General features: G+C 39.4%; 1 protein-coding gene across 1 annotated transcript; it reads right to left on the bottom strand.

Moving 5' to 3' along the window:
• Positions 1–1,630: 1,630 nt before the first annotated feature.
• On the bottom strand, positions 1,631–23,662 carry LOC120537510 (protein FAM162B-like). The gene is made up of 4 exons (XM_039766503.1): positions 23,345–23,662; positions 14,679–14,790; positions 11,459–11,567; positions 1,631–4,046 (listed from the first exon to the last, which is right to left on the bottom strand). Exons 1-4 carry the CDS (start codon positions 23,472–23,474, stop codon positions 3,948–3,950), a joined length of 450 nt encoding a protein of 149 aa, XP_039622437.1. The 5' UTR covers positions 23,475–23,662; the 3' UTR covers positions 1,631–3,947.
• Between the last annotated feature and the right edge of the window lie 2,783 nt (positions 23,663–26,445).

Raw genomic sequence — 26,445 nt, 5'->3', positions numbered from 1 at the left:
GCTTTCTCAGTCTCCTGTAGAAAGTCAAACAATATGCTAATGAGGCTGGATCTCCGTTAAACCAAACACTTCTAAAATCCATTTCTGCCAACCAAAAGTGATGACACAACCTCAAAATACATTAATAACTACATGACGTCATGTTTCAATGCAGTTTCAAATACAAAACACTATTTCAAAACTTGTTAGCTTACTCGAACGATGAAGAGTATTGAGAAGACCCTTACCTGCAAAAGCATAATAAAGCTTTTGCCAGGAGTCTGCTGTACACTACATGTGTGTCCTATGGATGTTACATTAAATAAACCCCCCCCCGCTACAACAAGCAAACAGGAACTATATACAAAAGATACACTGATTGCATTCACATTAAACAAAATTCAAAATATATAAAACAGAAGAATTTCAGTATTAAAAAAAAACATAAGTTTTGAGAATGTTCACAAAAATATAAAACATAATAAACTAACTCAGCCACACCACCACATAACTTGCCTTCGTGATTGATTTTTGGATGGCAGTTTGTCTGGTAAAGGTGTTTTGCTGAGCCTGCAAACTAGCTGCCAACCTCTGTGCAGTAGCCCTCCATTCTCGCATTGACTGGTTGTTAGCGTAATTGGCATGCTTGGTGGAAAAGTGATGGCTAATGTTGTATTCCTTTAAAACCGCAACGGTTTCTTGGAAAATAAGACATACAGCCTTTGACCGGACTTCAGTGAAAAAGTATTTAGTTGTCCATTCCTTATTAAACACTCGTCACTCACTGTCGAGTTTTCTTTTCATTGGTCCGCTCATTGTTGCAGATGGGTTCAGAGCAGTAGCAGAGTAATAACAGAGAGTAGCCTGGGCTCCGCAAAATCAAGTCAATGTATCACTGCGCCTAATGAGCCACCTGGTGGAACGCCAGGCATTACAGGACAAGGTCAAATGAATGCAGTCATAATTATGATACGATTTCATTTGGGCAATTCTGTACCAATCTTCAGGGGGCCGGAATAAAAACACCAATGGGCCGTAGTTTTCCCACCCTTGCCTTAGACTAACTCATCCTCATTTTAGTGTGCCAGATCCCCACAGGTCCTCATACTGACCCTTAAACTATTCCAAAAGCTTGTTATGCAGCTCTTAGCTAAAGCTAAGCTGGTGTTTTGGATGCTGCTTTTTTGTCTGTGATATTTTACTCTGTTCTCATATTATACAGTATCTGCTATAAGATAAGAAAACAATTAAAATAGTTGGAAACTGAAATGTTATGTAAACTGTTTAAGGCTCATCTTCTCAGACTTGCAAAAAATAAATCAACGATGGGCAAAAATTAATTTGATAAGAAAAGTAAACAATTACAATTTAAGTGGGCATCTGAACAAGACAGACTTTGCAGTTTATGTTTATGTTATACATTTTTGGCTAAATATGAAGTGAGGTTAGGAGGATGCACTGACACTGTGCTTTGCCGCATCCACCACACAACAAACCACCACAGGATCCCAGCTTTTTAGAACCCGAGTACAGCCATGGAACGGGTGACACCTCAAATGAAGCAGACGCATTAATGGCCACTAATGCCACCCAGCTATCTGACTACAGAATATCAGCAGAGCTCAAGTAGCATGGAAGAGTCAAAAACACATCAGGGTTTACTCTCAGATTTATTTCTAAGTAAAATAAAAAATATGTACAAATATAGAAAAGGTATTTGCTGTATTAATCTAGCATATGACATTAATCTGCAGTTATAAATATTTATATTCCTGGTTTAAAATGGCTTACAACTGAAGCATAGATTGGAATATCTGCTTAAAGGAACACTCAATAACTGAAAGAACCACAACCCAAACTAAAATACAACACAAAAGAAGCAAAACATACATTAAATAAATTGTAACAACGAAAGATGGCAGAAATTTAAGGTGCATTTAAGGGTTCACAAAAGCAAAATATGCAGAAAAGAGGATCTCACTGATAAAAAAAAACAAAAAACAAAGCAAAGTTTCAACATTATATACAGGATTACATTATACACAGTTTAGATAAAATACCTCATGAAATAATGATTTCTTCAAAGATTTTAACTGTCAGTTAGTTTTTAAATAATAATTTTTGTTTGGATTTGTCATACCTTTATGTTTGAAAGTAAATTATGGACATTAATTCTTCTTCCATATAAACAGTAAAAAAAAATCAAAAGTAAGTTTAATATTTCTCAAATGATAAGTGATTAAACATTAAGATCTACAATAAATTCTTCGCATGTCCAAATGATCGCAGGTTATTGAAATATAACATCACATTCTCAAACCCATGGGGTGCCATCTCTTCATAGGACCCACTCATGCTCACATCCAGACTCGCATGGAGCCAGTTAAGAATCCTGAAGCATTCTAACCTGCATGTCGGCACAATGTGGAAGGAAAACTGAAGTTTCTGAAGAACACCTCGTGTAGACATGGGGAGAACATGCAAACTCAGATCAGAACTTAGTGCCAAACCTGCACCCTGGACACTGGCTCTGTGAGTCAGCAGTGCTAACACCTGAGACAACTAAACATGATGAAACTTGAAATATTTACAATGATATCTAATATCCTATAACACAAAAGATAAAGCAGAACTTTAAAACAGATAGACATCTTTAGTTGATTTAAAAATTGCTTCATATTTTATTAATGTCAGCTACACAGTGTTAAAAATAGATTGCCATCAAACAATCAAGCAAAACTGAAGGAATTCAACTGCCAATTGTAATTTATAACGTTCATCGTATAAAAGTCCGTAGACGCTGTTAATATTTAGTTCTGCTTTGTCTAAGTCCATTGTATACTACAGTACTTTTTAAAGTGCAGCTGAGGCACAGTTGAATTGAGCAGTGTTGTGAAATGAGCATTGCTAAGACATACCAGTTGCTGATCTATTCAACAATCAAGAATTTTGAATGAATGACACCAAACATTGAGTATACTAAATATTATATAACATTCCCTAACACGCTTAATCTAATTCAGGATTGTGGGGTAGGAGCCTCTCTGTGCAGCACTGAATGCAAGGAAGGATGGGGTGTTAGTTCATTTTAGGGCCCACTCATGCACACAACCCCACTCACATACCGGGCAAATTTAGATTTGACAGATAGCCTCATCTACATGATAGGGAAACAAGAGTACCTGAAGGAAACGCCACACAGTCAAGGGGAGAATGTGCAGACCCCATATGGACAACAACACAAAATAGATTTCAAGCCCAGGTCACCAGATCTGTGAGCCACCAGTGTTAACCAGTGTGCCACCATCACAATTTTACACATCAAGTGAAATGATGGGTTCACAGGCAACAGTTTTGGGCCACTGGATGAAAATGTACACATGAAATAAGATCGAGAATGTGACCCTGAGACATTTTCTAATGCCCATTTTACAGAATAGAAATGCAGTTCTGGGTGGGATCATAATAGAGTTCTGGTATAACTATCAGACATTTGAGTTTATCAAAGGGGATTTGGCAACCAATATGAGGTTTCTTTCTTTACTTGCTGTACTGGCAACAAGACTGAACTGGGATAAAAATAAACTACACTAAGAAACAAAGACTCCCTGAATGAAACAAGTTAACGAATTTCAAAATTACAGAGTGATTTACCTTATTTTTTTGGTGCAGCCCAATTTCACAATCTATTCTTTTTTTGAACAGAATTGTAGTGTTTTTCTAATACTATAAATTAATAGATTTATATGACTAGTAACATGCACTTGGTTCTATTTGGTTCTAATGGCAACAACTACTTTTGACATTTTAACAGGGCACCTAAATGGTGTTATATACAACAAAGGCATTTTTGGTTTGTATCATATATTTCTGGTAGAAGGTACATCATTTTAATCATAAAGCAATAATAATTCCTGAGTTCTAGAGTACTTTATAATACATAGAGAGTGTTGCTTTGGAATGAGGATTTATTCTTTTGTTTTTAGTTGGTCTTTTCGGGACTCTTCCTTCCACAATGCCTTTTTATCCAGATTCCATTTGGTCACAGATTCATCCCGCTTCGCCGCCTGCATAATAAATTCAAATCAGAAAGACAATCAGTTAAGAAAAGGAGACTGGAATTTCTCAAATAAATTGTAATGCGTAAGGTGTGATTGAAGCTGATTGGCGACTACTTTTTCTAGTATTTTAGAGAGAAAGTGTAAATTTGAAATAGTCCTATAATTATTAAGTATGTGTGGGTCTAGGTCTGACTTTTTAAGTAAAGGTTAAGTGTTCATACTTTCTTGGCCTTGTAATAATTCTTGTAGCAGCATTTTGGATTAACTGGAAGCTGTATAAAGAACAGTTTGAACATCTTGTGAACATCACATTGCAGTAGTCAATCCTACTAGAAATAAATGCATGATTAATTTCTCAGATTTCTGTTTATTTATAAAGCGCCTTAATTTCCCAATATTTTTAAGATGGAAGAAACATTATTTGGACAACTATGTAATATGCGCTTTAAATGACATGCTACAGTCAAAGATAACTCCTAAATTGCTGGCTGATTCAGTAAACTTAATGGTGATTCCAACTGAGTTAAATGACGATAAAATATTGTTGTGATCAGCATCATTCCCTCCAAGAACTAACATCTTTGTTTTATCTGTGTTTAACGACAAGTAGTTCTCATCCATCCACACCTTTAATTCACTAACACAACTAATCAAATACAACGGAGAAACTTTATCTGATCTAAATGAAAGGTATAACTGGGTGTCATCTGCATACGAGTGAAAATTAACATTATGTTTCCTAATGAGAGATCCCAGTGGAAGCATGTAAAGTGAAAACAGTAAAGGTCCCAGTACTGAACCCTGCGGGACACCATATCTCACTTCTGTGTATAATGATGGAGTACTGTCAGCACATTTCTGTACATATTGGAATCGATTTGATAAATAAGAACTAAACCAAGCGAGCACAATGCCTGTAAGCCCAACATCATTTTCTAGCCTGTGCAGTAAAATAGAATGGTCAATGTTATCGAATGCTGCACTTAACTCTAACAACATAATTACAGTGGAGTTTCCTTCATCAGAGGATATCAGAATGTCGTTTACAACCCATGTTAGTGCCGTTTCTGTACTTTGACCCGTGCAGAGACCAGACTGGAATTTCTCAAATAAATTGTAATGCGTAAGGTGTGACTGTGGGTCTAGGTCTGACTTTTTAAGTAATGGTTTAATGACTGACACTTTTAGTGTATCAGGTACTGCGCCATGGAATAATGAACTATTGATAATGGTTAGAATAGGCGCTGCAAAAACATCCATTGTACTTTTTACTAGTTTTGTTGGCACTGGATCTAAGGAACAAGTAGTAGGCTTCATTTTAGAAATTAAAGTTAAGACTTCCTGCTCAGTTACAGGATTAAAATTACTAAAGTGCTGAATGCAATTTGAGACAGGGTCACCTAAGCTAGTATTTGGTTTGTACTGTGATGCTGAGATCTGGGATCTTATATTTTTAATTTTCTCATTGTAGACGTTCATAAAGTCTGTACTGCTAATATCTGTTAGTATTTTGCACTGTAGATCTGAATTTCCATTTGTTAATTTAGTCTGCTCATTTGGATTCTGTACCAAATAATATTATGATAATAAAGATAAATGGAATGATCTTAGGTAGCTCATGTTCTATATAGTGTAGTTTAACCATTATGAATATTTAAACTTACAGTTAAAAAAATATTGCTACAATTAAGATCATGTTCATAAAAAAAGATTTTATATCAAAAGCAAATATTTAACGACATTAACCATGTTTTAATTTTTTAACTTATCTCTTCTCAATGTAGTGTCAACAAGCTTTACAGCAGGATACTGTCAATTCTGAGTTTCCAAGAAGCTAAAGTTGGAAACTAAGTTAGAAAACAGACTTTTCCAAATTTTTATAGACTGGTATAAGCCAGGCATCAAAGAATATTCACAATACAGTTAAGGCTACTGTCCTGTAAAACAAAGGCGTGCTGGTAAAGGTGTCCAATGGCTTCAATTTATTTAGCTTGTATCCGGAGTGATTTCACATCACAGTGTGACCACTGGCAGTTTAAGTGATATGCTCAAGATCACGGAGTGGGCCATGTCATCACTGTACTGGAACCATTATGGATTACACTTTAAATTCCTCACTCCTGTTAGTTCACTGTTAGGGGTGCCACATAAATTAAGGCTAGAGGCACCCATGCACACTCGCCACCTCTTTAATGGAGCCCCCCATTAGAGAATACAAAAGTCAGAAAATGGACGACCACACAGTTACTGGCCTGTTTGCTTGGGTTCTCAACCACATTGGCCAGTTCAGTGCTACATCAGTGCACTTGATTTTTAAATCATTAAGTTTTAAAATGAATCACTATAGACTGTATTATGTGCATCACTGAAATTAATACATAAGGCCTGAAGGGCTTATTCCAAGAGCAGCAATATTAATATACTGTTATTATTATTTCTTTAGTACACACTACTTTTAAAGTAATTCCAACTATTAGAAATATTAAGCATACCACTTGCAAAGCTCACTAAATACTGAGAAGAGCAGCAGGGGGCTGGAGCTTATCCCATCACTTGCATAGGGTGCAAGGCAGGGACAATCTGTGGACAGGGTGCCAGCCCAATGCAGGGCAAACATAATCACACACACACACCCCTGCACACACACGCACACCAAATACAGACTAGGGCCAATTTAGTGTCACCAATTCACATAACCTGCATTAGCTTGGACAGTGGGAGGAAACAAGAGCACCCAGAGGAAATTCATGCACACATAGGGAGAACATGCAATCTCCATGCAAAGAGGACATAGGATGCAAACCCTGGTCTCCTTACTGCAAGGTGGAGGTGCTACCACTGCACCACCATACTGTAATCCTCACCAGGAAAAGTAGAAATGAAGATGAGACAAGAAAAGAATTATTATGGTGTACTTTTACGTGATGCAAAATTTCACTACATACCTATCCTCCCCTTTTCATCAGTAGTATATATATAACATAAACTAGGGATGCTTTTAATTGTGGAAGGGACTATTGTTAAAATTATAAACAACAGATACTTTCTAACCAAAATGTGAAACTTACTGAAATTCTGTCAAAGTGCACTTACTGTAAGTGTTGAAATGTTCTAAAGGAAACTCTAAAATAGTAAAACAATTACTTATTCATACCTACCAAGCAAAACCAGCTTTTCACTCTAAAATAATGGCAGTAATGAGCCACAACTAAATATTTGAGACAATACACATCATCGCACCTCTGCATAAAGACAAATAATGGCAGTGGAGAGAACTTCTTAGGAAGTAACGATGAGCACCCAGCAACTTTCACAGTCTGACATCACACGTAAAGTTGTACAGTAAAGTGTATATAAGAGTAGCCTGATTTTCAAGAATGTAGTTTCTATTGAATTTTGGTGTCATCTGGAAATTTTACAAGTGTATTGACTGTATCGAATTGAACATCTAATATAGTTTTGAAAAAGGAATGGTCCAAGAAAGATCTGTGAGGGACTCTGCCATTGTCCACACCTCATGTATATTGTTCTCTTCATCTCTACACTCCATACACCGTCTACTGACTATTTACTAATTTACAACCTAGTTTTGTACATTACCATGGATATCAATGTCTTTAAGCTTCAGGATTAATCTTAAATGATAAACCTTTCTGAACTCATTTTAAAAGTCTCAGTGAATTTAGTTGTATGCTTTTCTTTTGTTTACAACATTGCTTAACTGTTCAAGAAAAACAGATTTGCAAGGTGGGATCTTACTCTAATAAACTCAAGTTGTCTTTTACTTAGAATATTATCTCTCTATTATAAAAAAAAATCTTGTGATGATACGAGACTTTCTTCCTGTGATGAGACGTGATCTTTTGAAGAGAGACTGAGAGACACTTTCACGGTCCGTGAGACGGACAAGTCACATCATACTTGCAACCTTTGGAAGCAAGTCCCATGATACACATGCAGAGCAGGTTAGTGATAATGGAAGTAGGAAAATTTGAAAGTCTCAAAAAAATGAAAGAAGATCGAAAACAAACAGAAAATATTACATGGTGAAATAAAGGAACAGTGAAAAGAGATCGAATAGTGTTTGAGGATGTCTGGGGAACAAGAGAGACAAGTCACTGAGACAAAATGACAGGTGCTGTACAGGCTTTTAAACGTTCGAAGCACCACACAAAATGCAGATCACGCAGCAAGCCAGCAGCTGATCGAGCAAAGATGAGTTAAAAAAAAAAAACTGTTATTTGTTTCCAAATGTATCACCATTTAAGAGGGGTTTTGGAGGAGTGACCACATCTCCTTGGGGTGCGTTCAGTCCCCCTCTTCACAACGACACATAGCGCTGGTGTGTAGGTGAGTGAAGAGCAGATCACACGGCACGGCAGCAGCAGCAAGCCAGCAGCTGATCAAGCAAAGAGGAGGAAAAAAAAACTACATTTGTTTTGTTTCCCATTGAATCACCGTTTAAGTAGGGTTAAGTAAGGCTTGTTGTTCTAAAATTATGCATTTTGCATTTTGTCTATCTTTTTGTTGATTGACAAGATATTTGCAAGTTTCCTGATATCAGGTACTTTTCATGTGTGTTATGACTGTTACAGAGAACAGTTGAAAGGATACAGAAATGTATTAGAACTGGGAAATAAAGGTCATTAGGGTGAAGTTAAAAAAAAATCAGGTAGGGACAGTACCAGTGAAGACAAGCAACTGAGCATCACAATTAAAATGGAAATCCAAAAGTCCAAGTCAGAAGGGTAATCCATAGTTTGATGTCCCTACCCTACCTCATTAATAAATCTGATTCAAAGCTAGTAACACATCAGCACTAGTGATGAGTGAGCATGCTCGGCCGAACATGGAGACTTGAGCATGGCGCACGAGCACATGTGGTGCTTGTTCGAGTAGCACCATGCTCGAGTCTCCGCCCCGCACATTGCGTGGGTTGGAGACAGCCAATCAAGGGGCAGGTAAGTACTGCCCTCACTGTAATGCCAGTAGCCATGTCAGGTGCTGGCATTACAGTGATTGGCTGGCCGGAACACGTCATTGTGTGCTATATATGCAGGCACTATCATATAATATTTTAGAGCCTCAGCTCACCTGCAGGCACTGGCATATAATGTTTTAGAGTGTCATTTTTCCTGTAAAATTGATTTTTTTGGGGGACAAACTGGTTCCCAGCAGCGACTTGGGAGTCCAAGATGCATCCAGACATCGTCCCCATGCTATTCCCAGTCCATTTGGGTGGTGTTTCTGTCACTTTCTGACCTTTTCCAATGGACCAGGCATGCACCCCTCTTCAGAGGAGGGGGTGCCTGGTTGTCTCCCATTGACTTACATTATACTCGGGTGCTCAGTAGAGCACACAAACATCGCGGTGTGTTCGGACCGAACACCCGAACACTTTGGTGCTCGCTCATCACTAATCAGCACACATGTCAAAATCTTTTAAAATGGTGCCGCAATGAAGTCTGACAGCATGCTGTTAAAGTTGATATTATAGCAATGCTAAGATGTTATAAATGAGAACATGGCTACAACCATTGAAGAAAAAACCATAAAATGGAGGTGGTCAGGGGAAAGAGTGCTCTAAAAATATTAACAAAACAAAGATAAAAATGAATACATGAAGTACTTGTGATGAAGTACATCAAAACATGGAAGGTACAGATGTTACTTAATAATGGATTTACAATACCTTCTGATATGATTAATGAAATATTTGTGTTAAATATTTACAAATATCATCTTTTGACCATCTTTAAATCACTTAGTGCCTGAGCAACAACTGAATTTTCTAATTAAATTTTTTAAACACAAAGCCCATTTTTATCCTTGTATTCCATATAATATTTTCTGTAAAAACTGTATTTATTTAATTAATTTGGTATTTCCTGCTCACTGTCAATAATTTGTCTTGTGTTTCTGTAGATTTTTAAATTGTCTTCAATTTTTTCTGTTTTGCCCTTTTAATGGAATAGTACTGAAAAAAAAATTGCTGTATCTTATAATTCCCCCTTAATTTTTTTAGCTTCTTGAATGTTTAGAAACTTTTAATTCTTAGTTTCAGATTCTAGTATTTCTTTCAGTCTGTATTTTTGGTCTTTCTTAATTTTGATGTTATATTATTTTTAATCATTTATTTTTATTACTGTTTTTGTGTATAAGTCAATCTGTTTGTCTTTTCATTTTGTTCTTTTTTGGAAAATATTGTTTTTTATGATGGATTCATACTCTCCCTGAAGTGATATCATTTATTATTTATACCACAAAAGCATTTGTTTCCTCATTCCCCTAGTGTTTTTGCAAATTATGACATGTTTGTTTAAATAAGTAGTTTGTATTTTCTACAAGACTTCAAAATTAGCCATACATGGTAAATCAAAGAATCACACTGTTGGTGTTGTCTTTGACAGCAGCAGTCAATTGAGTAATAAATTAAGTTATTATATTACTATTTGTTATTATTATTATTTGTTAATAACAAATCATGGATGGATTGGAGACAGCAGCACTGACCAAAAACCAGGAGACAGAGCTGGAGGTGGCAGAGTTAAAGATGTTAAGATTTGCACTGGGTGTGACAAGGATGGATAGGATTAGAAATGAGAACATTAGAGGGTCAGCTCAGGTTGGATGTTTGGGAGACAAACTCAGAGAGGCGAGATTGTGTTGGCTTGGACATGTGCAGGGGAGAGATGCTGGGTATATTGGGAGAAGGATGTTAAGGATAGAGCTGCCAGAAAAGAGGAAAAGAGGAAGGCCTAAGAGAAGGTTTATGGATGTGATGAGAGAGGACATGGAGGTGATGGGTGTAACAGAGCAAGATGAAGAAGACAGGAAGATATGGAAGAAGATGATCCGCTGTGGTGACCCCTAACAGGAGCAGCCGAAAGAAAAAGTAATCAAATGAATAATAAATATTCTGAAGTGTAACTGCTGTCATAGAGATGCTCAAAACTGGCATCAAGAGCATCAGTTTGATTTGCTCTGATATATGCATACAATATAGAGCTCATGGGGTAAATTAAGGTCAACTGTAATGACATGATATAGGAATCTACAGTGTAAAGAAATGCCTGTGCCTCTTTTGAGACATCTAGTGTGCTGTATACTCATGTAGCAAAGATACATGAATGATATCTCCTATTTATAAATATGCCTTCCACCTTATTATAATAATAGCAAATAGCATTTCCACAGTTAGGTACTCCAAATAAAAATTACAGCATTCATTTCAAAAATTGGCAAGTAATACTTATGTTTCATGATACATTTCAGTTCTGAAGCGTTTATCAAATCAGACGACTCACTTTCAATTCCAAGTTTTTAAAAAACAATTTAAATATCAGTTGCAATTAAGTTAAATGATTTTAGCACAGATTCAAGCTTAAATATTAAACAGTTCAGGGATCTTTACTCACATTTTTTCCTGATATGATCATGGCCACACAAGCAGCTATTAAAAGGCCTATCATTCCATAGGCAATCTTGATTCTTATTTTATTTCTTGCAGCATGCAATATCTCATGGCTAAATAAACAGAAACAAAATGTAGACAGCAATGTTTTTGTTAAAAATACATCCATCTATCCATCATCCACTGCTTATCCGAGGTCGGGTCACGGGGGCAGCAGCCTAAGCATGGAAACCCAGACATCCCTCTCCCCGGCCACCTCCTCCAGCTCCTCTGGCAGGACCCCGAGGCATTCCCAGGCCAGCCGGGAAATATAATCCCTCCAGTGTGTCCTGGGTCTGCCCTGTGGCCTTCTCCCAGTGGGGTATGACCGGAACATACCCCGAGGGAGGCATCCAGGGGGCATCCTGACCAGATGCCCGAACCACCTCAACAGACTCCTCTCTATGCGGAGAAGCAGCGACTCTACTCCGAGTTTCTCCTGGATGACTGAACTCCTCACCCTATCTCTAATGGAAAGTCCAGCCACCCTGCAGAGAAAACTCATTTCGGCCGCTTGTATCCGCGATCTTGCTCTTTTGGTCATTACCTAAAGCTCGTGGCCATAGATGAAGGTAGGAATGTAGATCGACTGGTAAATCGACAGCCTCGCCTTTTGGCTCAGCTCTCTCTTCACCACGATGGACCGTTGCAGAGCCCGCATTACTGCAGATTCCGCACCGATCCGTCTGTCTGGCTGAGAACCATGGCCTCAGATTTAGAGGAGCTGACTCTCATCCCCGCCAATTCACACTTGGCTGCAAACCGCTCCAGTGAGAGCTGGATGTCACTGTTTGATGAAACCAACAGAATCACGTCATCCACAAATAGCAGAGACAACATTCTGAGGTCACCGAACCTGACTCCCTCTGCTCCTTGGCTGTGCCTAGAAATTCTGTACATAAAAGTTATGAACAGAATCGGTGATAAAGGGCAGCCCTGGCGGAGTCCAACCTCAACAGGACTTATTACCGGTAATGCGGACCAAGCTCCTGCTCCTCCTGTATAGTGACTGAATAGCTCGTAACAACGAGCCTTGTACCCCGTACTCTTGGAGCACACCCCACAGGATGCTTTGAGGGACACGGTCAAATCCCTTCTCCAAATCCACAAAACACACGTGTGTTCCACGGCCGGGACAAAATCTGCATTTTTCCTCTTGAATCGGAGATTTGACCATCGACTGAACTGTCTTTTCCAACACCCCTGAATAGACCTTACCGGGGAGGCTGAGGAGTGTGATCCCCCTGTAGTTGGAACACATCCTCCGCTCACCCTTCTTAAAAAGGGGGACCACTACCCGGGGTTGCCAATCCAGAGGCACTGCCCCCAATGCCCATGCGATGTTGCAGAGACGTGTCAACCAGAACAGCCTCGCAACATCCAGAGCCATGAGGAACCCAGGGTGAACCTCGTCCACCCCAGGGGCAGCGCCACCTTGGAGTTTTTTAACTACCTCAGTGATCTCGGCCTCTGATATGGACAGGCCCCCCCTGGAGTCCTCCAGCTCTACTTCCTCTAAGGAAGACATGCTGGTGGGATTGAGAAGATCCTCGAAGTATTCCTTCCACCAGTCAATAATGTCTGCAGTTGAAGTCAGCAGGGCCCTATCTTCACTGTATACAGTGTTTGTGGAGCACCGCTTTCCCCTCCTGAGGCACCTGACGGTTTTCCAGAACCTTTTCTGTGCAAACCGAAAGTTGTTTTCCATGTCTTCCCCAAACTCCTCCAATGCCCGAGTTTTTGCCTCTGCAACAGCCAATGCCGCCACATGCTAGGCCTGCCGATACCCCTCAGCTGCCTCTGGAGTCCCACTGGTCAACAAGACCCGATTGGACTCTTTCTACAACTTGGTGGCCTCTTGAACCTTAGGTGTCCACCACCGGTTTGTGGATTGCCACAATGGGAGGCACACCTTGCGACCACAGCTCCATTCTGCTGCTTCGACAATGGAGGCTTGGAACATGGCCCATTCAGACTCAATGTCCTTCGCCTCCCTTGAAATGAGGTTGAAGTTCTGCCGGAGATGCCAGGTAAAGATCTTTCTGACCGGTTCCTCTGCCAGACGTTCCAAGCTGACCCTCAGTATATGTTTTGGTCTGCCCGGTCTGTCCAGCAGCCTCTCCCGCCATCTGATCCAACTTACCAACAGGTGGTGATCATTTGACAGCTCAGCCTGTCTCTTCACCTGAGTCTCCAAGACATAAGGTCACAGATCCGATGACACGATTATGAAGTGCACTTATGGTCACCATTATGCACGAACATGGTGTTCCTTATGGACAATCCATGGCCTGCACAGAAGTCCAACAACTGAACACCACTCGAGTTTAGATCAGGGAGGCCGTTCTTCCCAATCACACCTCTCCAGGTTAAACTGTCGTTGTTGACTTGAGCATTTAAGTCTACCAGCAGGACGATAGACTCCCAAGGAGCTGCGCCTTGCAGCGCTTCTTCTAGGTACTCCAAGAAGGCTGGGTACGCTGTGCATAAGCCCAAACAACAGTCAGAGTCCTTCCCCCAACTAGAAGAGAAGCAACCCTCTAATCCAATGGGGAGAACCCCATTGTGCAGGCCTCAAGCCGGGGGGCCATAAGCAAGCCCACCCCTGCCTGACGCCTCTCACCCACAGCAACTCCAGAGTGGAACAAAGTCCAGCCTCTGTCAAGAAGAATGGTTCCAGAGCCCAGACCGTGCATAGAGGTGAGCCCAACTATATCTAGCCGGTACTTCTCAACCTCTCGCACCAGTTCAGGCTCCTTCCCCACAAAGAGGTAATATTCCATGTCCTAAGAGCCAGTTTCGGCAACTGAGGGTTGGACCGCCAGAGATTGCACCCGACCCCTATGGCCTCTCTTGCAGGTGGTGGGTCCACTGAAGAAATTGTTGTATTATAAAAAGAATGCACAAATACTTTTATACAATTTTCATAAGCATGCATGCCTATATATCAATCTGTCCAGAATACAGCCCCTTTACTATCAATCCATCTACAATATAGTTCCTTTACTATCTATCTTATCAAATAGTGTCTTTCTTATCTATCTATATACAGTATCTAAAATACAGTGCCCTTACTATCTATTACAGAGTGTTTTTCATATCTGTCTTCTTATAGTGCCTTTTTATCTATATACTGTATCTATAACAGTGCCTTTAATATTCATCTATGTATAAAAACAACTTACGAGATTATTTCAGGTATTTCTTCTTCCTTTTTGAAGCGCCCAGCCCACAGCAACATTTTTTTATCAAATGAAGATGGATTTAGTCCTTTGAAGTTGAAAGCTGAGCTTTGTCCTTGAAAAGACAATAAGATAAAAGGGGACATGAATTAAGGTAATATAATTTACAGTAGCAGTAAACATATACAATACTATAAACTGCCCATTTTTTCCCAGACTTGTACATTTTTATCTGACCATTCTGGTCACACATTTTTTAGGTACCCACAGTTACACTGTCCTTACAAGCTGTAGTGACTAGTATGAAACTAATAAGATTATTTTTTGTCTTTCACAGTCTGCTGAGAAGCATCTTCCTATTGTTAAAAGTTATTTTTTTCAAGAAGTAATGAAATTTCTAATTTTTCACTTGTGGTAAAGTTGCCTTCCTCACTCAAGTTTCTTATACAACTCCAAACAGCAATTACAATATGTAAGCAACTCATCATGGCTCAGTAATGGATGATAATTGTTACGCCTCTGTAGTAACAGACAGGTCTGAGAACTTCCAGAAGGTCCTGTCTAAGAAAGAAGGAAGACACCGTAGTATTAAAATCGATTATATGGGGAACTGAAAAGCAGGGTGCGCCACCAAAAAGGAGGACCACAAGGAGATGTTGCTTGGAAATATCCTGGATATATACATGGATAAGATACTTGTTAGAACTACAACTGGATCTAGTTGTCACTACCTATGTTGGAAAAAATAAGAGTGTAAGAACTGCAAAACAAATTTAAAGAAATGCTTAAAGGCTGAACTAGCAATTCCTCTTTGAATTTTGGTTATGTCCTGTACATTTCCAGGCGTTCGAAAAGGTAAGAAAGTTTACATGTGGTTTAAACCACAGAAAGTAGTGCATCGGTTGATAAGAGCTTTAAGGTGAATTTTCATTTTGACTACTGAGAAGATGTCTTTTGCTTGGAGACACAGGACACGGATACTGTATGTACTTAACACGGATTAGGTCAGGTCCCTAAACAGTAACATCAGGTTAACAACTTACAGCTTTTCTGCAGCAATGAACGTTAACTAACCCTTGAAAGTCAATGCAAACAATTCCTACAAGGGTCTCAACTTTTGTTGATTACTTACAAGCCCTCTGTTTGTATAAAAGCAGTCCTGGAATAGACTGTGCTGCAACACCTTCTAAAACATTATTAATACAATACTGCACAGTACATTGCTATCATATAGGTGGAGAAAAGGCAGTTAATAAAGGAATACAGATGAATAATTAGAGCCCTTAAAATTGTAGCGCTGTCCTATGGGGAAATTTCACATAAAGCCAAGGGATCAGTGACTCGGTATGCACAGTGTTATGATTTTAAGGTTCTGAAACCTGTATAATTCAGTTTTGATTCTTTATTTAGGTTTACTTTTATTTTTGACCTGTTGATTGTTAGTAGATGTAGCGGCAGGCTCAGTATGCATATAATGTACAATGCATATAATTCATTGAGGATTAAGGAACTCAAGTGTTTTGAACTTCACAAACAGAAGTTAGCCTATCTGATGTCTTCTGTTTTATGCACCATGACAGAATGGAATAAAAGAAAAGAGCCAAGACTGAACTTGTCGTACCTGTTAACCCTTTATACAGCCCCAGCCCCATCAGCCAGAAAGTTACTGGCAGTCACAAAAAGTGGTGAGTTCAACTCTGCTGGATGGTCAGTGAGTACTTGTTAAATTTGACATGCCCAGAGAGTTTCAGTCGTGTAAATTGAAAATACCGTTTAATATCATTTGATATCGTTTGATATACCCAACAACTAAAAGTTGCTTTAGTAGTGACTTGCTACAATAAAGTTAAAACTGCTTCATTTTCAAATGCAGGCCAGAAAGTGTTGTACAGTGCTCTGACTGAGCTATTGGAGGTGTTGCACCAGCCCACAGAATGTAACTGGATGTCTTTAATTTGCTTGATTTTCTTAAGATTACGTAAATGAAGGCCATGACTGAAAACCATGGGAAGTCATATAATGTGACGCCATCCTTAGTCCCTGTCTGTTACTCTAATTGCCCTTCAGGCCTTGTGCAGGACTTCAGGATGCCCTGTGCCCTCAGGTTGCTGGCTATGCCCTGGTAACTCTTGACTCTTGAATAGGGAATAGTAACGTTTTGCTAGCTGAGCACTTTCACTATGCTATTTACAAGAAATGGTGTAAGTAAATGAAGCTTTAGCAGGCTGTTTTACTCATTGCTACAGGGCTTTTTAAGTGTTGCCCTTACATGGTTAACAAGCAAAACTACAATATTTTATATTCAAAATTTAAAACAGGATGGATGATTATGTCGTTAAAAGAAACCAAACCTATATGACTGTCTATCACAAATGTAAGTCCTATTTAATTAAGCAGATATTCCTAAAACTTAAACACCATGTAAATCTATCAGCAATCCATTTTTAAACCCACTTATTCCAAGCAGGGTCTATTCCAGCAAGCATTGGGCAGGAACAATCCCTAGAAAGGAAAGGGTGCCAGTACATCACAGGGGGAACACACAACACACATTAGGACCAATTTAACAATGCCAGATAAACCTAATGTTTTATTATTAGACATAATGTAAAAAGCATTAAAGTAGTAAAACATTTATGGAAATGGACTCACAAATAAAAATGATCAGTGAACTTTATGGCTGCATATCTGCTGTGTTTATGTTTTAACGGACCTGCAATCTGGCATCTACAGTATGTGGAACCTTATCATGTACACATTATGAACAAACACTTTGAGCAAATCCGTGCATGCAATGAACAGCTAACTTTGTAAACAACAAAATGACATCTGTGGTGGACCAACTTCTTGATGAATCACTCATATTAAACTAAATATGACTTCACACCATTCTGGAACTCTTTACTAAACATATTTGACTGTCCAAAACTCAGAGAATAACTGGACAGCTAGTTAGTGTGTCAGTTGTATTCCCATTAGAGACCGCATCTCCATTTTCTGTGCCCACTTTGCCCAATTCTGGGGTTGTGCCCTATCCTGGCAGCATCAACTAAAAAGAGAGATTCAATCCTGAATCCCAGTCCATTATAAGGTTCTCACACACACACAGTTAATTAACCAAGCACATGTTAGGCACCAAAACATTAAAAAGAAAGTTGACATACTGTATTAATTTGCCTTTTCTAGCTTTATTGGTCATTGCATTTTTATTTTGCATTTTAAAACTTGATACCAAACTAATATGAACAAAACATAATCTAAAACTTGGCATGACTGCCTGTTATCTTCTGCTCAGCTCTAAATCTAAAACTGAGATTTTCAAGATAAAAGCTAAAGGAATCTGTGGTTATGTGGATGGCATTCCTGTGCCTTCAGAGGTCATTTACATTTGGCCTAAAAACAAATCACCTGCCGTATGCACTGACTCCAACTGTCACTGCTAAAATGCCAACAGGAAACATCTCTGTGAAAGGACCTTGATCCTATCACATTTTTTTTTTTTTATAAAATCATCAGATGTTTCCTCAAAGTCACCTTTCCTTGCATGTTTCAGTGAGCTTCTTTGAACTGCAAGCACAATTGAAACACAACTTTGAATGTAGCATCAAACCTGCCTTCGGTTACTTTCAAAGTGTTCTCGGTATTTGAAATATTAAATTTGCTGTTGGGTATGGTTTTCTGTGAAGGAGGAAATAATTATATAAATAAATAACCCATAGAAATACACTGTTTTCTAACAATACATTAAAAAATAAGTCAACAATTGGTATCATTTTATTTTAGAAGAAATAAATAATACACAACATTGGGTAAGGGCAATAGTTAGCACCAATAGACTGGATTCAAATCTTGCTCCGCTCACTGTCTGTGGAGAATCTACAAGTGAATATTTAGGCTTTCTTTATGTGCTTCAGTTTTGGCCAAAATCCCAAATACAAGTCAAGTATGTTGGCTAAACTATGAACTGGCCCTGTGGGTATGCACGTTACCTTCTCTTATCTCCTGCTTTAGGCACAATGCTGCTATAATAGCCTCCATCCAACTGTGACACCACTGAAATAATTGGGCCCAGAAAATGGATGGGTGATGAAAGACCACATTATTAGCTATTAAATACATGGGACAAGAAGATGGTAATTTTTTACTTTGGGAGGCATTGTGATAGGGTATTGCCTTACAGCTAGGCAATCCTGGCCAGAATGCTTTCTGAGTGGAGTTTGCAGGTTCTCCCTATGTCTTCATGGGTTTTCCCCTGGACCTTCTTGATTCTCCCCAACCTCCGAAAGACACATGTGTTACTTTTAAGTGCAATTCTAGATTCGGCCAACCTGAGTGAGAGAGTGAGTGTGCCTTGTGATGGACAGGCATCCCAGACAGAGTTGGTATCTGCCTTGATCCCAGTGCTGCCAAGGTCAACTCCACTACGATAGATAGGTAGACGAGCCAATCTGTGTCAGACCAACATATTGTATAGACAGATAGAAAAATGGATAGAGAAAGGCACAATATACTAATAGACAGATAGATAGATAGTCAACCCATGTCAAACCAACAGATTTTACAATACGTTCCTGATCAACTATTTCTGATTTGCTTCATACATGCTGTCAATAATGTCATTTTACCCAATAACTGGTGTGAAACATTTAGGCTGTTCAGTAGTTTAGCAGTTCAGTAATTTAGGTTGTTCTGTAGTTTCTGAAGATTTAAAATTAAATGTGGCCCTAATTTTATTGAAAAGATGAGTGTTACTAAACAAATCACAATATTCTGTAGGTCATAACATTTCAACAGTTAATGCTTGATGCATGTAAATTTCAGAGATTGTTATCTAGTATTAGATGTCTTCAATGTTTAAAATAATTGGTCCACAGTTACATATTTGCCTGTTTATGCCTTGCTGAAAAGTGCATAAAGAATTCTTTTGTGCTTTAGTGCAACTTTAGCCCTCTAGATCTCCACACTAAATCAAATCAGATCTTTCAGATTTTGAGAAGTATTACTTGTGTTTTAGTTCTTATTTAGCAGCTAGGTGCCTGTTTGAAAGAAATCAAACTTTCTGATTTATGAGGCATTAAAAATGAAAAAAAAAATCATTTCATGCTTATAATTCAAATGCATATTGCCCATGTACTGCAAAACCCACCATAAAAAGGATTATATGACTGGAAAGAGCATGATTTAAGTAGAAAATGCATAAAATATTAAGTTGGTACCTTGAACTGACTATTGAGGCTCATCCATTTCACCTGGGTTTGTAAAGAGGAAGTGTTACAGAGTGGAGAAAAAATCCACAGCAGGGATTTTGTAGGTCAGCCACCATTCCTGTAATGCGAGACAACCACTCATTCGTTCCACTCCTGCCAAACCATCTGCTGGTCAGTGGGGTGTCAGGTGCTCCTAGTTTCATTGTGGATCTGAGTGGGATTCATCCAAAAGAAATGGTCCAAACTATTGTGAAATCAGGAGTCTGTCTCATAGATACAGTATAATTCCTAGGAAATATGCTGTGTCTGTCTATAACCAACGGTGGGAACAGCCATCATTAGTGTAACATCAAATAAGTAACAAGATGGCCAAGTAATATTTATGCATCCTCATGGCTCCTCTTGGCCCAAGAGAGCAGATACCTTTCGTGCATATCCATAATGTCACTGAGGCATCACTTACACCAATAGGCAGGCAATATAAAGTTCCAAACGATGTGAAAAAAAGGCATCTGTGCATTGTTCAAAGTCTTAAAGTTGACACTATTTCTTTGCAGTTTGTTTTGATTACAGAACTGGGTTTAGCAGAATATAGCTGAAAAAAACAATCGACTATTTAGATATAAAACACATATAAAACTTGTCTCTATTTGTTTTGTTTCATTTCTTTCTGTCTGGTTATTAGATGCAACTGAGAAGGCAAATTTCATGTTTTCTTGTATAATCGTGACTAAGTAAAGCAACCTTGATTTGATGCCTATCTACTTTGCATTTCTCTTTGTAGTAAAACATGACGTGTTTGATACCTTACTCAATATACTTTGGTTCAAGGTACCAACTTCATATTTTGTGCATTTGTAATTAAATCATGCTCTGTCCAGGGTATATTTCTTTTTATGGCAAACTGGCCAATATGAATTTGAAATATAGACATAAAATGATTTTTTTCCTTTTATAATGCCTCAGAAATCAAAAGGTTTGATTCTTTCAGATGAACTACACCATGAGTAAACGTGTACTCACACTAGGCACATTTGTTCCATACTGTGCCCAAGTGTGATTCTCCCCCACTGGCCTGCACTCTCACTGCGCTTAACGTTCTGGGCTTGGGCACACAAGATCCCAACACACTGTGAGGACATGCATGTCAAAATGATTTTACTTATTTTGTGGTTGTTTTGGAGTCATGTAGGGCAGGATAACACTCTACCCTCTTACAGATTTATGGAGCGTGCAGTGCAGTGTTTTGCTGTTAATCATGCTACACATACGAGAAGATTTTTATGGAGACAAATGACATTAAGGGAGGAATTTGCAGCTTTTCTTGACAACTATAATTCACATTCATGTGTAAGGTGAGAATTAAAACCTGTTTTTATCTCAAAAGATAAAAGTGCGATTCTCATTTCATTCAATATTTGAATTGTTGCATCATTGACACCATGTCTGTTTTCGATGCTCGGGCACATTTAGCCATCACAGTATTTCCCAATGCTACTGAACCGTGCTCGGACCCACCACTTCCAAGCAGGCCAAGCCGGCATGGAGCGATCACACTAGTCAAATGAACTATACTTTGCGGATTTATATGCGGACAAATGTGCTTGGTCACAGAACGAATGTGTACACCCTAATACCTATCAAACATGAAAATGGTATAAAAAGATTTTCTCTTGTGCTGTGGAGCTATGCAAGGCTAAAGTTGCTCCACGGCACAAGAGAAAATCTTTCTATACCATTTTCAGCAAGCAATAATTTATAAAATATGCCACTGTGGACCAACTAGTTTAGAAGTTAAAGAAATCTAATAATAAAAGACAATCCCTGAAAATGTCATGAGCCTGGCATTAAGTTTAAAGGGAATACCCATCAATCCATCCATCCATCCATTATCCAACTCGCTATATCCTAACTACAGGGTCACTGCTGGACCCAATCCCAGCCAACACAGGGCGCAAGGTAGGAATCAAACTCCGGGCTGGGCGCCAGCCCACCGCAGCTTAGGGAATGTTGTCATTTTTATTAGCACTCATTGTTTTCAATCACATTAAAGCCATGCCACTTTTTAAAGCTTCTCAGAAAATAATGAAAACAGAACACTAAAACTTGACACACATCAGTTTTGGGGTACAGAAACATTATTTCCATAAAGTACAAAGCCAGTCAAAGATAATTTATCTGAAAGGCTTCTGTTGATTTCATGTGAATTGACCCAGATAGATATGAAAGTCACTATAGGGGACAGAGAGAGATAGGAAAGGCTCTATAAAATTGTATTTTTTAAACATCTTTATTGAATCAGATGTTGACATAAAAAAACAGAAATATTAGCATTCATATAGCATTTGTTAGCTAAGAAAAAAACCTCAGCTCCCTTTCTTCTATACACGGTTTAAGTGTTCACAATTGTAAACAAAAAAAAAAACAAACTTGAAACTCCTTCCCCAGCACTACAGATCTCTAGCAACTCCAAACAGTTAAAAAAAAAAACTTTATTATAACATATACTGCACAGTGGTGCAGTGGTAGCATTGCTGCCTCTCAGTTAGGAGACCCGGGTTTGCTTCCCGTGTCCTTCCTGCGTGGAGTTTGCATGTTCTCCCCGTGTCTGTGTGGGTTTCCTCCCACAGTCCAAAGATATGCAGGTTAGGTGCATTGGCGATCCTAAATTGTCCCTAGTGTGTGCTTGGTGTGTGTGTCTGTGTGCCCTGCGGTGGGCTGGAGCCCTGCCTGGGGTCTGTTTCCTGCCTTACATCCTGTGTTGGCAGGGATTGGCTCCAGCAGACCCCCATGACCCTGTAGTTAGGATATAGCAGGTTGGATAATGGATGGATGGATGGATGGATGGCTAACATGATAAACTTTACCCACGTAAATAATAAACATATTGCACACTTAAATTAATATAGGAGGTTATTGATAGATATGAAAGACACTATACAAAAAGATCAATAGAGATATATAAAAGGCAGACACTTTATTGATGCTGAAGTAAATGCAGCAGAACTGCTGCCTTGTGGTCCCAGGGGTATCTTGGTCTACTTCGTGGATTTCATATATTCTGCCTTTATGGTTTATTTATGGTTCTCAATTTTTCCCAATTTGCAAAGACTAGCAGGCCAGTTTAACCGACAACTGTAAACTGGCTCAATATGAATTCATGTGATGGCTTGTGCGTAAACGTGCCCATGGACGTGTGCCACCTTCAGGGTTGGCTCGTGCATTGCGCGCTAAGATCCTAGTAGATTAAACCGGTTATGATAATAAATTGGTTCATTATTCCATATTACATCTATCGATGTTCATAATTTGTCATTTTGGAGACTGAGCTGTTATTTTATCAATAAGTACCTTTAGAAGCACACATATCTAACCTTCACTGTGCAGTAGCCCTAAAAGAGAGACGATTGACGGGGAGGTGGGTGGGAGCCGCGGTACCCCACTCATCTTTGGACTGCTTACCGGTAGACTGAGGTCTGGTCAGCCCATTGTTTCCTGTGGCTTTGGTACACAATGATCTCTCTGACGTTCTCAGATGTTGACTCAGTTGCCTGGACACGTCTCCGGTGGCTTTCATTAAACATCTGATCATGGCTGCTGTAGAATACAATTCGGAGTGTAGCTGCTGCAATCAGAAACGAGGATGCACTATCAGAGTGTGGCCGCTGCAAACAGAAATGGGGATGCGCATGTCCTGAAGCTGCAGCTCGCACCAGCTGCACTCGGTCAACTGAGAAGGGAACAGAAATGGCAGCAGGCCACAAAGGCAGCTTATGCCGAGTCACGTGACGTGTCCAGGAAGTACAATGTGCCTCCAAGCAATGGTGGTTTTGTCAAGTCATGCAGAATTGCATATTTGATGTCATCACCTGCACGAATCCTGTTCTGAAGGTAGTGCCTCGTAAAACTTAACAATGAAAACAGTTGGCACGTGAATGAGAATCAGAATGACTTGGCACTTTCAGCGTAGGTATTACGCCACACCTGAGTCTTCCAAGGTCATACGGATGTGGGAGGAAAATCCAGACAGACATAAAGACTGCCAACACACCCCACAAACACACACACACACACCAAACACACACACACACACATACACACAGGAATCAAGCCAGAATGTGAATACAAAGCTGGAGGTCTATGCAGCAACAATGCTAGCATTCTACCTCTGTGTTCTCAGTAACAGTCTGGAATTAGGGTGCCCACTGCAACCCTGTTCAGGGCAAAGTGGTTTAGAAAATGACTGACTGATTCACACAGTCATGCTAAGAAACTGGAAATAATAGATGTAAAAATATCAAGGGTAGTTAAGGCTGTTTTAAATTTGAATCCTTTTATATTCTTCCAAAATTTGGCCACAGTATATGTTACTGTATAAAACAGTGGTGGGCACTGGTCAGCAGGCTGGCCCACACTTATTGCCACATAAAGTCCATTTGGTCTGAGATTTAGCTTGGGCAGAGGTCACAAGCAGACAACACTATGAATGATCTGAGAACTTTAAAGACATTGTTATTATTATTTTGTATTTAGCTAATACCTTTATCTGAGGCAACTTAGCTGCTCAAGGTGTATTACAAATGGTTGCTGATATTTTTTACATTTGGAACACAGAAAGGTTAAGGGTCCTGCTAGGGTTACCACTTTTAATACAAAAAAATAAGGGACGCATACTGCAGTGGGGGCCACATCCCTTGGGGGCCAAGCGCAATTTCATTCTCAAATACTGGACGATTCCGTATTTTAAAGGACGGGTGGCAACCCTAGGTCCTGCTTAAGGTCACACAAGGAGGGTAGGACAAGAGTTGAGCCATCAGCTATGTGGGTTAAACCACAAGTCTTTGCCATGACACCACCCTGCCTACCACCCCATAATTTCGTAATTATGAACTGGGATTTCTCGACATCCACACATCATTGCCATCCTGTTTCCCTCGAGTCAGCCATCACTTGGAAGATAAATCAGAGCCACCTCAGAACACATCTTTCTCCCATCTTGCATCTGTAACATTTTGCCAAAAAGTGACCATGAATTTAATTCCTGAACATTGAAAACGACAATATATCAAAAGTGTGGTGGGAATGCCGTTGCGTTGCTATATCTCCTTTGACTTGTGTCTGAGCTTCATTTACTTCGTGACAGACGATGATGTCTCTTTCACAATAAAACACTCGCATCATAAAATGTTCGAGGGTGTCGTTAGAACAAATGGCAACAGGCGCGTCCTGCCTCGCAGTAATGATTTGGTGCTGAACAAGCTACGTGACTTCTGCAGTGTTGCCGGCTGATAATTTGAGGTTATTGCCTAACAGCCTCGTCTTTTCGAGGGCTTAATAGAAATGTAATTTTACGGTCATCGGGAAACAAGACAAAGGGGATCGGCACTTGAAGACCTCAAACAAGCTGGGAGCTCAGCTTACACGCTCATCGCCAGTGTCTCGTCGTTTGCCTACTGACCTATGGCATGCCAAATTACATTTGGAGAGACCTTAAATGAATTTCAGATTTGATTAGATATCTAAAAGCTTTTGAAATACATCAAGATCCAGTATATTTTAAGATAATTGATGCACATTTTGAGAACGATAAACATTTACAGTTCTCTTTTTGAGCATTCAACATACTACTAAATGCATTGTGAGATTTTCGCCATTCCCAATTCAGTGCGTGCGCGTGAAGTTACAGTCAGATTTTTGAGATAAACGGGTGTCGTCATGATTTGGCTAGGTCTGTCAAGAGGAGTGCATTTTAACGATCAGCTCCGTTTTTTTCGTAAAAATAGTGAGAAAACTAAACGTATTAACGGAATATTATGTTGCCCCAAATGTAATTCGACCACAGAAAATGCATGACAACAGAATATTTTTTACGTCTATACAATTCACTCGGGTTAAAGGTCAGTGTAACGTCATAGAAATCGAGCTCCCGATGCGCTCTGCAGAATCAGTTCGCAGGACTCACTGATAAGATTCTTCACAAATCGCCTGTCACCAGTCGCAGCGTTTTCTCCGATTTGCTAGGTGCTCGGATATTGTAGGACGTTCACGTTATGTCCAGTATTTCTGACTGCACGTTAACTAAAACAAACAAAAAAAAAATCAAGTTAATGGTTATGGGACCCCAACAGCACTTGGGCGCATGGCACAAGCGTTCATTTGCTGCGGGAGTTTGTGGAACTCCCTTTCGCCACGTTTCACCTTTTCCATTTTCTTCCAGTCATATTTTTGGGAGAAACGCGCTGTTGCTTTGCTCTACCTCCATGCAAAAACTAAAGTTAAGCTCATTATTTGGTGAAAATGTAGACGACAGTAAACTAATTAAAACGGTAGTCGCGTCGCTCCAAATACAAATCCAATTCTTTCTTTAAAATGGTAAGCTCGGGTCGCAGGATACTTTCACGGGCACAACAGTACAAGGTCAATTTGAAAATACTAATTACAAATTCTGCACTTATTGAGGAAAGTGGAATGGGGGAGAAACCGTAGGAACAACTCGTACGGAGCGTGGGACTTTGAAAGATATCTGAAAACGCATTTACGAGATCTTAACTGTCCATCCATTT

This window comes from Polypterus senegalus, chromosome 10 (assembly GCF_016835505.1).
Source record: "Polypterus senegalus isolate Bchr_013 chromosome 10, ASM1683550v1, whole genome shotgun sequence".
NCBI lineage: Eukaryota > Metazoa > Chordata > Cladistia > Polypteriformes > Polypteridae > Polypterus > Polypterus senegalus.
This window is presented reverse-complemented; position numbering and strand designations above follow the sequence as displayed.

What these genes read in the sequence shown, in the direction of transcription:
- LOC120537510 (XM_039766503.1), bottom strand. Translation starts at nt 23,474, where the DNA reads ATGATCAGATGTTTAATGAAAGCCACCGGAGACGTGTCCAGGCAACTG. An exon ending in GACCAGACCTCAGTCTACCG is followed by an intron (nt 14,791 to 23,344) that starts GTAAGCAGTCCA and finishes TGTCTTTTCAAG; the next exon opens with GACAAAGCTCAGCTTTCAAC. An exon ending in TGATCATATCAGGAAAAAAT is followed by an intron (nt 4,047 to 11,458) that starts GTGAGTAAAGAT and finishes TTTATTATGCAG; the next exon opens with GCGGCGAAGCGGGATGAATC.